General features: G+C 38.6%; 1 protein-coding gene across 3 annotated transcripts in view; it reads left to right on the top strand.

Moving 5' to 3' along the window:
- Nucleotides 1-16,855, top strand: part of CTNNA2 (catenin (cadherin-associated protein), alpha 2) — a 1,691,926-nt gene that overhangs the window by 1,585,948 nt on the left and 89,123 nt on the right. For all 3 annotated transcript variants that reach the window (XM_006900179.1, XM_006900178.1, XM_006900180.1), the window contains exon 13: nt 6,355-6,468. In XM_006900179.1, the coding sequence (XP_006900241.1) occupies nt 6,355-6,468 (114 nt within the window). The remainder of the gene's footprint in view (nt 1-6,354; nt 6,469-16,855) is intronic.

Genomic DNA, 16,855 nt, shown 5'->3' with positions numbered 1-16,855 from the left:
TAAGTAAACTTGACCATCTCTACTCCACTTCTAAAATGTTGATTAAACTTTGGGAAAGAATCTATTTTTATTTTCTCAGAAATAGAGAAAGGACCTTGAAGGGTCAGATTCTCCTTTGCCTTGCCTCCGGGTAATCAATAAATATTTAATGGTGATGTTGCTATCTAAGCCCTCCAGGATAGCTGCAGGCAACCCTCTGAACTAGACAAAAGCTTATCCTTAGTGTATTCCATCTTCACCTTTTAAGACCTAACTTATCTCTTGGAGCATTTCTCCTATGTCCTACTACTGTGTGTTAGTCCTTTTCTTACCCTCAGTGATCTGGCAGCTGCATAGGTGGGTTTTTTTTTTAATTATTATCATTTGTAGTTCATATGAGGTTAGATCTCCCCTCTCTAGGTTATAGATCTGTCAATGCTTCCAAGGAGAAAAGATGGGCAATTTTCTCTCGTGTGATTTACAGTCTAGGAAACCCAATGAGGGGCCAGCTGAGTGGATTCCTGCTTAATATTAATGAGTGGCTTAGCAAATACTCAAAAGATGCTAGGCTGACATATTTTTAAGACACAAAGCTTTAAACAAATTAACATAAGTGAGTAGACTGTGGCAATATCTTCTTGTTAACCAAACTAAAACCAATCCAACTACTGAGGAGTCCACACATCACTCTTTCAGAGGGACAGGAGGCTTTCAGGAGACTATCTTATCTTTGTTCCTGAGAGCAGATATTATGAAGATTGTCCCTGATTAGGTGATGTTTGGGAAGACTTGGAGATAGGACAAAATTATGCAAGTGAGGAAAGAGGGCTCCAAACAAAGTGAATGGAATGTGCAGAGGTCTTATTTGGAAGATAAATTAGAGAACTGAAGGGCTTTTCATTTTACCCTTAATGAGATAAAAGGTATTGACAGTTTCTGAGCAGAAGAACACAATGTGACTTAGATTTTAAAGGGTCTACCCTGGCTACATAGTCTTTCATTATGATGAAAGTCTCTGGTAGGTCCTGGCTACTATATAAAATATTTGAACTTGAAACACATCTACAGGTATTTTGAAACATAGCCTTGCTGAGCTATCTGAAGTTCATATACTTGATAACACCATGGAGCAATTCTAGTCTCCATTCATGGAGTTGTTTTCAGTTGGAATCAACTGAATGGCAGTAACCCAAAATACCAGTGCTATGCTGTAAAAAAGGACTTTAAAGGGCAAGGGCAGAACCAGGAATATCTACTAGGGCTACCAGAGTAGCCTAGCAAGTTATGACTGTCCTGTTAGGGAATACTGTGCTCTGTTTTGCTATTGTTTCTGTTTGTTGTTGTGCAGTGGATCCCAGCATTTAGGAATTCCGACATTGTAAGACATTTTTTATTCTATGTCTTTTACCCATTCTGATGGTGTAAACCTCTTTGGAAAAATCTTTTCTCAAATCTCTTTGATACTGTCCATTTGCAGATTTTATTCCATGTCCTCATTCCTAATCTTTCCATACTCATATGTATGTATTGGACCTTTTCTTTAAATGGTCTTTATTAGATTGTATACACGAGGTGACATGAAATGACACTACACTCTTTTTCTGATTTTAATTTGTTTTTCATAAATGGTAGTAGAGAAAATTGATTGCTGGACTAGGAATCAGCATTTACTTGACTCTGTTTCTGCACAAGTCACATGATTGCCCAGACCTCTGGAATTAAACACACACTAAACTGGTGGTTGAGTTGATTTTGGCTCATCGAGATTATGTGGAGTAGAGTTGCTGTTCGGTGCCCTGGACTTCAGGACTACTCATAGGCACCCTATGAACAATTGCTCTGAATCCTCTCTTACCCTCTGTCAGCCTCACAATCTCTGACACACTCAAGCCCATTGCTGCATTCACAGTGTCAATCCACCTGGCTGCAATCCTCCTGGCTGAGGACTTTCCTCTCCTTCGCTGTCGCTCCACCTTCCCAGGCATCATGTACCTTTCCAATGGATAACCTTTCCTAGAAACCTACCCAAAGTGTGTGAGATGAAGCTTCATCATCTTTGCCTCTGGCTGTACCTTTTCCAGGACATATCTCTATGTGCTTTTGGCAGCCCATGGGATATTCATCACTCTTATCCAATACCAAAGTTCAAAGGAATAATTTCTTCTGTCATCTTTCAGTCATTATCTAGCTCTCAGATGTATAATGAGTGACTAAAAAAGACCATGGTCTGAATCAGGTGCACCTTAGTCCTCAGTTGACATCATTGCTCCTCAATATTTTGAAGATGTCCCTGACTACAGACTTTTCCATCCCCTGATCTGACTGCTGGTACCACGTGTACAGATTGTGGTTCCAGGTAAGATGAAGTTGTTGACAGTCTCAATCCTTTCTCTATACTAATGTTGCCTATTGGTCCAGTGGTGAAGTTTTTTGTTTTCTTTATGTTGAGATGCAATCCATATTGAGGGTTGCAGTGTTTAGCCTTCTGCAGCAAGTGCTTCAAGTCCTCATTTCCAGAATGCAAGGTTGTATCATCAACATAACAAAGCTTATTGATAAGTCTTCCTCTAATCCTGAGGCAATATTTTTTTCTTTATAGAATCCAGCTTCTACAATAATTTTCTCAGCATACACAATAAATAGATATGGAGAAAGGATACAACTTTGACTCACATCTTTCAAATTTTAAACCAGGCAGTATTCCCTTGCTCTGTTTACATAATGATCTCTTTGTCTGGTTATAGGTTTTCCACAAGAACAATTAAGTGTTCTGGAATCCCCATTCTTGACTCAATGTTAGCCACGATGTGTTATTATTTACACAGCCAAATGCCTTTGTATAATCAAAAAGTACAAATAGGCATTCTTCTGGTATTATTTACTTTCAGCTGGAATACATCTACCAAACTACTCCATAGAGCTTTCTTTTCATAATTTTTACAAAAGTAGATCAACTGTTCTTTCTTTTGTAGCCATTTGGTGGGTTCAATCTGTAAACCTTCATGTTAGGAGCTTATCACAAGAAGTTTGCACAATCCAAAGACCCAAGTCTCTATAATTAAAGTTAATGTTATAAACTCTGTTACTGATTTATGTTTCCCCTACTTAAACAGCAAACAACAAAAAAGTTTGACTCATTATTATATAATTAACTTCTATTTTGTGATTTGAGGTAATTATTCTATATGTTGTGAATCCTAACCTCTTAAAAAAACCCCGAATAATATTAACCTCTTATGTTAATTTTCCATGAATTCCTGGGACCTTATTTTTTGCCAGTGCTTTCAGTACTCCTTGACCTATTTTCTTCATTACTATCAGTTTTATTCCTAAGCTACTATTAAAACGGTTCAATGTCGACCAATTCTTTTTGGTACAGTATCTCTGTGTATTCATTCCATCTTCTCTTGATGCTTCTTGCTTCATTCAATATTTTGTCCATACCATCATTCAATAGTGAAATCTGCAGCTTGGATTTATTCTTCAGTTCTTTCAATTGAGAAAATCTGAGAATCTTCATCTCTTTTGCTTTTCTTATTCCAGCTCTTTGTACATTTAAATATAACATTCAGCTTTGTCATCTGCTGCTCTTTGAAATTTTCTGTCCTGTTCTCTTATTGCAGCATTTATTTCTTTTGTTTTAACCTCTCTATGTCATAGGGGAATTATCAGAATTTCTTTTAACATTCTTTTTGCTCTTTCTTTTTTTGTAATAACCTTTTGCTTTCTTCATGGGTGGTATCTCTGATGTCATCTCACAACTCATCTGGTCTTCCGATGTTAGTATTCAATGTATCAAATCTATTCTTGAGATGGTTTTTAAATGCAGGTGGGATAGACTTAAATTCATATTTTGATTCTTGTAGAATTTTCATTTTCTTAACTTCAATTTTAACTTTCACATGATTAATTCATGGTCTGTTCACAGTCAACCCCTGGCCTTATTTTAACTATTGATGGTAGGCTTCTGAAGGATTGGAGTCAATCAGATTCCTATATAGCTTATCAAATGAGTCTCATGTGTATGACTGGTATTTATATGTAAAAAACAAACAAACTGTAATGAATAAATCATTTGTTGCACAAAATTCCATCATTTGATTTGTAGTCTGATTTCTGTTACCAAGTCCACATTTTCTAACCTCCAGTCCTGCTTTGTTCCCAACTTTTGAATTCCAGTCACCAATTATTATTAATGCATCTTGGTTACATGGAAGTATCAATTTAATAGAAATTTTAAATTTCTTCCTTTTTTGTTTTAGAGATTGACTTGCACATTTGAATAATGGTTGCATTAACAAGTCTTTGTATATTGTACAGTCACAGCATTCCACTTCAGCATAGATCTTAAAATGTTCTTTTTGACTACGAATGTAATACTATTCCTCCTTAATTTGCTTTTCCTTAATGCACAATAGGGAGCTCTGGTGGCCTAATAACATAATAGGTCATATGATTGCCTGATTATAAATGGCCACTATCAGTAGGTCTCAATTAATGCATAGTATATCCATTTTTATGCATTACATTTCATTTATTTTTACAACTTCCAAAATCATAGATTCACACATTTTACAAATAGTAATGATAACACGAAACTAGAGTGTAATAGGAAGAGGATGACAAGTTATGCCTAAAGTTTTGTTGTTCAAAGGCCTTCAAATGCTTTTTGTGAGACTATATAGCGGAAAAATAAGAGTTGACCTTGTTTACAACCTTCAATTCAGTAAATTATCCTGTTTGAGGATCCAACCACCCTATAGTATTATCAAATGACACAAATTAAAATATTTCTGGACCCATTTATAAACCCGCTTCAGGTTTCCAAGTCTCATTTAATTTATGGAGTTTCTTGACCAGAAAAAAATAAAATAAAAATAACATACTTTAAAGAACGAGTAACTAAAAAAAAATAGTGGCATGAGTAGGAGACACATTTACATGCAATTAGCAAACTGCATATGCACAGAACTATTTATATGAATGTCTTGGATGGCTTTGCTGCATAGTTAAGGCTTAAGGAAATATTTTAAGCTCTTCCATTTGCCTGGTGGCATTTGTAATGGTTAAAATATGAGCTATGGGCCCTTGAGTTGTTTCACAGATCTGCCCCTTCCTAGGTATGAGTCTTGGAAAATTCACTCAAACACTCAATCTGTTTACATAATAGAAGAATCAAATTTATTGCATTAGGCTGTTCTATGGATTATATGAGATCCTTTGGATAAAATATTTGCCTAGTAATGGTGGTTAAAAAAAGTTACTATCATCATTATTATAAAATTTATTAAATTTGGGGAACATTTTCATTTTAAGCATAGTCATTATCATATTGTGCATTGTTAATTTAGTTCATTTTTATAGTTCACAAAGCATTTTTATTTACATTTGACTTTAGAAGTTCTGTGAAGCCATTAGGGCAAATAGTTACTGTTTCCTCTATATTAAGAATGAGAAAATAGATAAGCAATGATGCTCAATCACTTAGCAAAGTGACCTCTCTTGTGAGTGGCAGTTGTTGTCATAGATGAACAGTAGTTAGGTAAAAATTATTCAGGTCCCTTAGCCCTAGGTCAAGGCTTTAATGTTTTCATTTATTTATTTATTTACAGTTTATCTATTGTTTTTATTTCTGAGCAAGTCACTAGAGTAAAAGTGGCTCATTATTAACCATATGGTGTCAAGTTGGATTTGCCATTGACTCATCTGCTAAATGCTCAGATCATTGAAATGTTTGGACACAGTGCAACAGACACTGTCATAGTCTGCTTTTTTGTTCTGTTGATTGAAGGATTTCTTTTCTTTCTCCCTACCTCTTTTAAGAACTCATGATTGGAGGCTGTGGGAGAAGCCTATAATCTTGCCAGCTCCTCTGTCAGCAGAATTTACCAACTTGCTGTAATTATTCCTCAGTATATTCCAGAAGAATGAAGAATGATCAGATTATTGTCTCTGTCCACAATGAATGTACAACCAGTTATTTGAAACAGGTCTGACTAAACCACCTCTGCTTGAGTTAATAAACTATGGGAATAAAACCTCTTTCTTCTCTACATATTTTAATATCCCTGTGAAAGAAAGTTGAGCATCTGTAGAAGATAGAGTGAATATTAATATGGTTGACAGTGAGAGAAAAGGAAAAATGAGAGAGATAGGCTAAAGCTTAGAAATTACTAGAGACAATGTGATTTTGTCCTGAAAGGCCGCATTTTGTGCCTGTCTGATCAATCTCAAGGCTTCATCATTAATCACACCTGATTTATTACACGGAAGTGCTGAAAGAAACTATCAGACTGATTATATGCCCCTTTGGATGTGTATGGCTAGGGTGAAAGTTATCAGTTGGAAATATACCAATTTTCTTCCTCTCTTTAGACACCAGAAGAACTAGAAGATGATTCTGACTTTGAGCAAGAAGACTATGATGTGCGTAGTCGGACCAGTGTGCAGACTGAGGATGACCAGCTGATCGCAGGGCAGAGCGCCAGGGTAAGTGGACATACAGGTGTGGCTTGGGGACAGGGGCTGCATTCACTAAAATGACTGACAAATTAGAGAAATTATGCTGAATTCCAGAGGCCTGTTTCCACAGCAATTCAGTGGTTAGAATTATGTTCTCTTGACTGGATTTTTTTTTTTAATTAATAGTGAATTTATTTCTTTTTCATTTCAGTGAACATCTACAGAGATTTTGGAATTCCATTCATTCATTGCTGCACCCCTCTCCCCGCCCCCCCCCCCTTCACCCCTCCCCCCCGTTTGCTTCTCTCCTTGAAAAGCAAAAGGAAAACTCCTTCATTGGTACACAATCCCCCCCCACGCACATCCCCTAACCACACCCCAACCCCAAATATAATCCACTCTGCAACTCTCATTCCGTACTCTCACGATAAACATAATGACCTAAAATATAATACTTTCCAACTATTCTCTCCCCCATAGACTTCAATGCAGTAAATATAATTCATCCAGTTTTTCTCAGTCTTACCCCCACCCCGATGTCAGCCTCATTCTACAACAGTGGCACCATACAGCATTTGTCCTTTTGTGACTGAGGTACCTAACTCAGCATAATGTCCTCCAGGGTCACCCATTTTGAATAATACTGCATGAGTTCCTTGTTTTTCAATGCCGCATAGTATTCCGTTGTGTGAATATACCACAGCTTCTCTACCTATTCGTTTATTGATGGGCACTTAGGTTGTTTCCTAATTCGTTGCTATTGTAAACAAAGCCGCGATAAACATGGGTATGCATATATCTACTTGGATGTCATTTATGGTCTCTTTAGGGTGTATTCCCAGAAGTGGAATTGCTGGGTCAAATGGTATCTCTACTTGCAACTTTTTGAGAAAGCGCCACATCGCTTTCCAGAGTGGTTGCACCATTTTCCACTCCCACCAACTGTGAATAAGAGTTCCAGTCTCTCCACAACCTCACCAGCTTTTGTTGCTTGCTGTTCTGTTAAATTTTGCTTGACTGGAATTTTTTAAAAAGCAATTGACATTTTATGTAACTATTGGAAACAGGAGTGGCATCTACTTCCTACAGAACATGGCTCCAGAAACTCTATGAACTTTGATAAATGTCGATTGCTGTAGAGGGGCTTCAGGCCTTTTGTTCATAGGGTCGCTATGAGTCTTGCTCAACTCGAAGGTAATCATCATCAACAACAACATATGTAAATATATTTTTGTAGGGTTTTTGTTTTGTTTTTAAAATATAACTTATAATATAATAAAGGAGCCCTGGTAGCCTAGCGGTAAGAAGCTGTACTACAATCCCAAAGGCATTGGATTCAAATCTGCCAGCTGCTCTGTGGGAGAAGATTTGACAATCTCCTCCCATGTTATTAAATGCCTCTGAAGTTCTGACGGAGGGTCAGGTATGAGTCTGTTCTGACTCGATGGTACACAAGAACATAGTTTAAAATAAGCATCACTGCTCTGATTCCATCTAGCTCATTCTTTCTGTTGCTTGAATTATAGTAGCTACAACATATCAAACTAATTGTGAATGATAGATTTAACTATATCATATCAAACTCACTGTGGCTGATGGATTTTATTAGAGCTTAAAGATTATGCTTAGATGGTTAAATAGCTGTAGGGATCCTGAAGTGCCCATTTTCAAATGCTATTTCACTCTATTTTCTAGGTTTTTAACAATAGGAGATTCAATGGGAAATGTGGAATCTGAAAATACTTTATTATTGACATCACTATTGCTTCATACCTCAGGCTAGGTTTTCTGAAAGGAAACTCTGATTTGTTTTGTCCTAACATCTTCCAATGGCTAAAGCAGTAACTAAGACATACCTATTGTGTGATGTTGTTGTGTGCCATCGAGTTGAAGCTGACTCATAGCTGACCCTCCAGTGGGTTTTCAGAGGCAGTAAACTGAACACGAGAAGCAGGAGAAGACCGTCTCTCTTTCTTCTGTGGGGCAGCTGGGGGATTTGATCTGTAATGTTCAAGCTGGATTTTAATCTATTGCCATATGATAGAACAAAAAGTTCCATATAGTCTTCACTTCCAAAGAAATTCCTCTATGGGAAATATCTTTTATAATAAAATTATCTTTACTCTCACCTTGAAAAAATTGCATATATGTATACTTCTGTTCAGTGTTATCAAGTTGAGTATGACTCTCTGAACAACAAATCGGAACTCTGTCCTATTTTATGCCTTCTTGCCAATCTCTGACAAACATGAGCCCATTATTTCAGTCACTATGTCAGTCCGTCAGATAGAAGGTCTTCCGAGCAATGTGTTAACTTAGACCAGGAAACAGAAAGTACCAATAAGAAAATCAACTTTGCTTGACATTCGGATGCTCTGTGATGCTCTCCATCAGCTCAAGAGACCAAAGGCTAATCCTGTGATTAGATTAGTGCACCTCCTAGAGCACAGATTCAAATACTCAAGACAGTGACAAGAGAGGAAAGACGATAAGTTTCTCTTCCTTCTAAAGTTCAGTTTCCTTTGTTAAGAACAATCAAATATAATACAGATGAGAAGTAGATATCCTAAGAATATCTTTATTTAACAAAGGTAATTAATAGGCATCATGAGTTTGAAGAACAGGTAGTTTTTTAGGATGAGCTTTGAAAAGCCCTAGAATGGCTTTAGAATGTCATAAAGTAGCAATGATAAAAAAAGATTACCTATATAGGGTCTCAGGAACGATGAAGGGGAAAGTAATGAAGGGAAACACAGAGTTGTTTGTTTTTCATTTGCTTTCATTTTGCTTAAGAAAGACACAGGCTTTACACATGCACTCACTTTGATTGCTTGTTGAATCTACTTCAACACTTAACAACACTATAGACAGAGTAGAATATCCCCACAGGCTTTCCAAGGTTGCAAACATTTAAGCAAGCAGATGATCACATCTATCACATCTGTCTTTGGATAGATGTGACACGGATGGTGTATTTGAACTGCTAATCCTTTGTCAGCAGCTGAGAGCATTAACTATTCATTCACAAGTGTTCCTTCAGAGATAAGGCTACTTCTTTTTAATTTTTACTTTAAGAACCAAATAAAACGTTTGATCTGGAATTTGTGAGAGAGATGAGAAGTGAGGAGTTGTGCATTCAAAAACTAGGTGAAATTAGAAAGGATATTAGTTTAAAATTAGGGTCTGTGGTAAACAGCCAATCAGAAGTTAGTATAAAGAATTTCTTTTTAAAAAAAGACTGACTGGGCTTATGGTGAGTCAAAAGAAACTTTGAACCTGATAACCTATTCCCTCCATATGTTTCATTCCCTAGTATTCTCACCTCATGATCAAATGATGCAGAATGTATAGAGGATGGACATTTGTAGGAGAAGTGTGATCCTTGAAACCTGAATATCAAAGATATGCTGGTTTTGATTTCTGAGAGATTTGATTTTTGAATTGTGAAAAATAGAGTGAAAATCATGCTCAAGGCAACATATTGTTTAATTCCTCTGTGTCTCTTTAATTATAAAAGAGAAATGGTAGAATTGCCTCACATAATTCTTTCACACATTTAATATTTAGAATTGTAAGCTTCTGTGTGCAATATCTGACTTATATTAAGTGTTTAATCCAGGATGTTGTTATTGTTGTGTACCTTCGAGTTGGAACCAACCCGTAGCTGACCAGTCTCCCCCACCCTGTGGCATTTTAAAGGCAGTTAGTTAAAAGAGAGGAGATTGCCCATCTTTCTCCCATAAGCACCTGGTGGATTGAAATGGAGTCCTCTGGGTTTCCCTACAACTCTTTATTACAAGGATAGCTCTGATAAATATATTGGGAGAGAAATTCCATCAGATCATATGCCTATAGTAGTAATGAGAAACTCAATTTTCCAGGCAGTCAGCTCATAGCAGACCTTCCAGTGAGTTTCTAAAGTTTTAAATTGCATGAGTGGAGACTGTCCATCTTTGTTCCTCAGAGTCACTGGTGAATTTGAACAGCCAGAGGCAACGTCTTGGATGAAAAGTGCAACTCAAAAGGGATTGCATCATCCAGAGCTCCCTGCTGATAATAGTAGAAATGTATTTAAATAGACTGCTCCCTATTTTGGAAATTCCTTTGAAAATTCATTTCACCCCTAAACATTTGAAAATTGAGGCGTTCATTAAGCATGGAGACTTTTAAAGCTGTGTCAGCTTAGTACTAATGTAGTCAATCAATCAAGTCAATTCATCTTCAAAATAAAGTAAAACTAATATTTTTATGTCAGTGAAAATGGGTGAGTTTAGGTTATTCGTCCAAACATTCAATTTACAATCAATATGATTGACTGACTGGAATTCAGTGTAGAAAGAGCCTGGATGTTGTTGTTGTTATGTGCCATTGAGTCGCCTACAACTCAAAGCAACCGTATGTACAATAACTATGAATTTTATCCTGTTCTGAGTCCATCTAGCTGTTTCTGATACACTTGCCCCTATTAGCCCAGACATTGTATCCATCCATCTCATCCATGATCTTCTCTCCTCCACCCTTCCAAGCATAATGTCTTTCTTCAAGGACTGGTGCCTCCTAGCAACATGCCCAAAGTATATGAGCTGGAGCTTCAAAATTTTTGCCTCCATAGAGCAACTTGGTTTCACCCTCTCTAGGAAAGACCTGTTAGTTCTCTTGACAGTTCATGATATGTTCAATATTCCTCTCCAGCACCAAAACTCAAAGTCTTCAATTCTTTTTCTGTTATCCATCATTGTCTAGTTCTCTGGTTCATAGCAAGTTATTCCAAGATGATTGTCTGGATCAGGTGCACCTTAGTCTCTAGGCTAACATCTTTGCACTTCAGCACATTGGAGAGGTCTTTGACAAAAGACAGAGTCACTATACCCAAAAGAATTTGCTGACACAGAAGAAAACAGCATTTGACCAAAAGTCAATGGTAATGAAGGAGGAAGTTCATGCTACTCTGAAGGAAGTGGCAAAAAACAAGGCCTCATGAATTGATGGAATATTAATTTATGTATTTTAGCAAATAAATGCTGCCCTGGATGTGCCTACAAAGCTGTGCCAAGAAATTTGGAAGACGGCTATCTGGCCAGCTGACATGAAGATATCCAAATGAATTCCCTTCCAAAAAAAAAAAAAAAAAAGATCTGACAGAGTGTGGAAATTATAGAACAGTATTATCACTAATAGCACACACAAACAAAATTTTGCTGAAGATTATCCAAAAACAACTTGAAAAGTACATTAACAGAGAACTACCAGAAGTACTGGCTGAATTTAGAAGAGGTCAAGGTACTAGGTACATCATCACCAATGTCAGATGGGTATTGGCAGAAAACAAAAAGTACCAGAAGAATGTCTATCTGTGTTTCATTGACTACTCAAAGTCATTTGACTGTGTGGGTCACAACAATTTGTGGCTAACATTGAGAAGAATGGGAATCCCAAAACACATTATTGTGTTTACGTGAAACGCATAATTGGATCAGAAGACAGTCCCCAGAACAGAGCAAGGAAGCACTGTATGGTTCAAAATCAGTAGTGTGTCAGGCATACATCCTGTCTCCATACCTTTTCAAAGTATTTGCATGCAGAACAGATCATTTGGGAGGCTGAACTATATGAGGAGAAATGTGGCATCAGACTTGGAGGAAGACTCATCCACAACCTGCATTATGCAGATGACTCAACCTTGATTGCTGAAACTAAGGAGGACCTGAATAATCCACTGCAAAAAGTCAAGGAATATAGTCTTTAATATGGATTAAAGCTCAATATAAAGAAGACAAATATTCTCACCCCTGGGCCAATTGGCAGAACCGTGTTGTTGTTAGGTGCTGTCGAGCATGACTCATAGCAACCCTATGAACAAAAGATTTGAACCCTGTTCTCTCCTGTGCCAACCTCACACTTCCTAACACACAACAATCCATTGCAGAAGTCACCATATCAATCCACCTGGTTGAGGATCTTTGTCTCTTTTGCCAACCCTCCACCCTTCCTAATATCATGTCTTCTCCAAGGAAGAGCACATCCTAGCAACAAGTCCAAAGTATGTTAGGTGAAGCCTCATCATTTTTACCTCCAAAGAGCCCTCTGGCTACACCCTCTTCAAGACATATCTGTTTGTTCTCTTGGCTGTGAATGGGATTCTCAGTGCTCCTTTCCAAGACCACTGTTCAAGGCATCAGTTCTTCTGTCATCCTTATTCATGCCTAGCTCTCAGATGCATAGCTAGTAATCGGAAAGACTATGGCCTGAAGCAGGTGTACCTTAGTCCTCAAACTGACATTATTATCCCTCAATAATTTGGAGAAGTCCCTAACTGTAGATTTTCCCTGTGTAATGTGTCTCCTTATTTTTTTAATGCTGGTATCAAGGGTGTTAATTATGGTTCCCAGCAAGGTAAAGCTGTTGATGCTTTCAATCTTCTCTTCATCCAACATAACATTGCCTATCATTCCAGTGATAAGAATCTTTATCTTCCTGTCATTGAAATGCTATCCATACTGAAGGCTGCATTTCTTGATCTTCTGCATCAAGTGTTTCAAGTCCTACTCACTTTTAGCAAGCAAGGTTGTGTCATCTGCATAACATAGGTTATTGATGAGTCTCCCTCCAGTCCGGATGCCACACTCCTTCTCATAGATTCCAGCATCATGATAGATGGGGAAGAACTTGAAATTGTTTACAATTTCACCTTGCTTGTGTTCACAATCAACACTCTTGGAAATGGCAGCCAAAAGAGTAACTATTTTAGTGAATTTGTCTGTCAGAGCCTGGATACATTAACTAATTTTCTTGAGTACTGAGATATACTGTACAAGCTGTACCTGTCTCTTTAATCATCGTTGTTGTTGTTTTTTTTTAAAATAATGTGTTTACTACCACATTTTCATTGAATACAGCACTGATTCCTACTCAGTTTCCATGTAATAAACTTTACTTAGAGTAGACATGACATTGATAACAAAGAGATTAAAGTCAGAAGTTTTCTTTTTGCATCATTCATTATTTGTTTACCTTAATGTCATTTTAAAAGGAACTTTTAGCATTAATTTTTAATTTTGGTCCTATATAGAGTGAAATAATCCCTTGATTCAGCACTTATGGGTTTGTCTTTGTAATGAGTTTACAGCTATTGAGTAAGCTTACTTCAGCCTGTAATTATATCATGACAAATCAGTCACAGAATTATGATTGTTACTTTATTTTTTTTGGGGGGGGGTGGCGGGGACAGGGGCACGCGCGGTGTGCGTCGAGGGGAACCAGGGCTAGCACGCCAAGCCAGTCGGCCAGAGCGCTGGAGGTCGCCCACAGAACGCCACCGCCTCTCCGCCCCAATGATTGTTACGTTAATAGCTCGAATCCACCAGCTGTTCTGAGAGAGGCAGATGGATATTCTTTTCTTCCCCCCTACTTTTTTTTGTTTACATTCTTCTCTCGTGTGATTTACAGCCTCTGAATACATGCCAGGCAGTCACCTATGAGTCAGGAGTCAGTGAGCAATAACAACATTGAACAGATGAGATGACAGATGGTAGGATTATTGACAAGTGAATTGAGTTAAATTGGTCAAAAGCACAAAGGAAGCAAAAGCTAGCTTTCCTAGAGGCAGCTACCCTTTCAGCAGACGTTGTTGTTAGGTGTTGTCAAGTCAAGTATGATTAACAGGTTGCTTTTAGCAGATAGACCTCCCTTTTTTGTGTCCTCGTTCCCCAAAGATTCTCGTCTCTGAAAATGGTTAAACTAGGAGTCAGTTCTGACTCACAACACTCCATGGGGTTTCCAAGACTGTAAGTCTTTATTTGAAGAGATTATGTACCTTTCCCTCAAGTAGTAACTGGGGAATTTGCACTGCAGACTTTCTGCTTAACAGCCCAATATATTGTGCACTGTTCCACTTACTTGATACAGCACATAATGTATTAACATGAGCATAAACTGGGAGACAATGTTTTAGCACTCTCTAAAGTGGCCTATCTTTAGTGTTCATAGGGTTTTCAACACTAAAGTAAGGAATACCAGAAGAATGTCTATTTGTGTTTTATTGACTATGCAAAGGCATTTGACTGTGTGGATCATAACAAGTTGAGGCTGAAATTGAGAAGACTGGGAATTTCAGAGAGCACCCCATTGTGTTCATACAGAATATATACATGGACCAGGAGGCTATTGTGTGTGTGAACAGAGCAGGGAAACACGGCATGGTTAAAAATTAAGAAGACAATATATCAGGGTCGTATTCTCTCTCCATACCTATTCAATCTGTATGCTGAGCAAATTGTTTGAAAAACTGGACTTTATGAAGAGAACTGTGGCATCAGGATCAGAGGGAGACTCATATATAACCTGTGTTATGCAGATGACATCTTGCTTGCTGAAAGTAAGGAAGACTTGAAACATTTGTTGCAGAAAATCAAGGAATGCATCCTCTGGTATAGATTGCATCTCAATGCCGAGAAAACAAAGATTCTTACCACTGGAACGATAGGGGTGTCATGATGGATGGAGAGGAGATTGAAATCAACAACAGCTTCCTCTTGCTTGGATCCACAATTAACATCCTTGGTACTAGCAGTCAGGAAGTAAGGAGATGCATTACACTGAGAAAATCTGCAGTTAGGGACCTCTCCAAATTATTGAGGACTAAGAACATGTGATTCAGCCATGTTGTTGTTGTTGTTATGTGCTGTCGAGTCGTTTGCGACTCATAGTGACCCTATGCACAACAGCTGCTCTATCCTGCGCCAACCGCACCGCCTCTGACACACCCGTCCCGATTACCCCAGTCACCGAATCAATCCATCTCATAGAGGCTCTTCCCCTCCTGCGCTGTCCTTCCACCCTCCCAAGCATGATGTACCTCTCCAAGGACCCATCCCTCCTGGCAACATGTCCAAAGTATGTCAGACGAAGCCCCAGAATCCTTGCCTCCAAGGAGTAGCTTGGTTTAATCCTCTCCAAGATGATTCTGTTTGTTTTCCTGGCATTCCATGGTACATTCAGCACCCTTCTCCAGCACCACAGCTCAAAAGCATCCACTCTCCTTCTGTCCTCCCTAGTCATTGTCCAACTCTCTGATGCATAACAAGCGATTGCAAAGACCATGGCCTGTATCAGGTGCACCTTAGTCTCCAGAGAGACACTGTTGCTCCTGAGTACTTTAGAGAGGTCCCTAATAGCAGACTTTCCCATCGTGATACGCTTTTTGATTTCCTGACTGCTGGTGCCAAGAGTGTTGACTGTGGAGCTGAGCAAACTGAAGCTGTGAACAATCTCAATCTCTTCGCCATCCATCCTGACGCTGCCAATTGGTCCAGTGGTGAGAATCTTTGTCTTCTTGACATTGAGCCTCAGTCCATACTGAAGGCTGCAGTCCTTGACGCTTCGCAGCAAGTGCATGAGGTCCTCCTCAGTTTCAGCAAGCAGGGTTGTGTCATCTGCATAACGCAGATTGTTAGTAGATCTTCCACCAATCCTGATGCCACAATTCTCCTCATAGAGCCTAGCCTCTCGGATAATCTGCTCTGCATACATGTTGAAAAGGTATGGAGACAGGATGCATCCCTGGCATACACCCTTCCCAATTTTGAACCATGCAGTGTTACCCTGCTCTGTTCTGGCTACTGCCTCTTGGTCCAAGTATAGGTTTCGTATTAGCACAATTAAATGTTCTGGGATTCCCATTCTTCTCAGAGTCAGCCACAGTTTGTTATGATCCACATAGTCAAATGCCTTTGCATAATCAATGAAACACAGATAGACATTCTTCTGGTCTTCTCTGCTTTCAGCCAAGATCCATCTAACATCAGCAACAATATCCCTAGTACCACGACCCCTTCTAAACCCAGCCTGTACTTCCGGCAGTTCTCTGCTGATGTGCTGCTCTAATCGTTTTTGGATAATCTTCAGTAGAATCTTGCTTGCATGTGAAATCAATGACACTGTTCTGTAGTTTCCACACTCAGTTGGAATCCTCCAAATTATTGAGGACTAAGAACATGTGATTCAGCCATAGTCTTTCCAATTGTGCATCCGAGAGCTGGACAATGAATAAGGATGGCAGAAGAATTGATGCAAGTGAGCTGTGGTGTTGGACTAGACCACTGACCATCTCATGGATGGCCAAGAGAACAAATAGATACGTCTTGGAGAGGGTGCAGCCAGAGTTCCTTTTTGATGCAAGAATGATGAGGCTTCACCTCACATATTTTGGGCATGTTGCTGAGCGGTCCTATTCTTTGGAGAATGACATAATGTTGAGGAGGGAGGAGGGTAGACCAAGTAGATTGACACAATGACTGCCACAATGTACTCTTGTGTGCCCAGAAATGTGCCAACAGGATAGAAGTCTAGTCTCAAGGTTCAGGTCTTTTGTTCACTATGGGTGATACTCATCTGGATGGCACCTAACAACAACAAA

This window comes from Elephantulus edwardii, unplaced genomic scaffold (genome assembly GCF_000299155.1).
Source record: "Elephantulus edwardii isolate Elephantulus edwardi_28Jun2011 unplaced genomic scaffold, EleEdw1.0 scaffold00275, whole genome shotgun sequence".
Lineage (NCBI taxonomy): Eukaryota > Metazoa > Chordata > Mammalia > Macroscelidea > Macroscelididae > Elephantulus > Elephantulus edwardii.
Note: the sequence above shows the minus strand (reverse complement) of the source record. Positions and strands in the feature narration are given on the sequence as shown.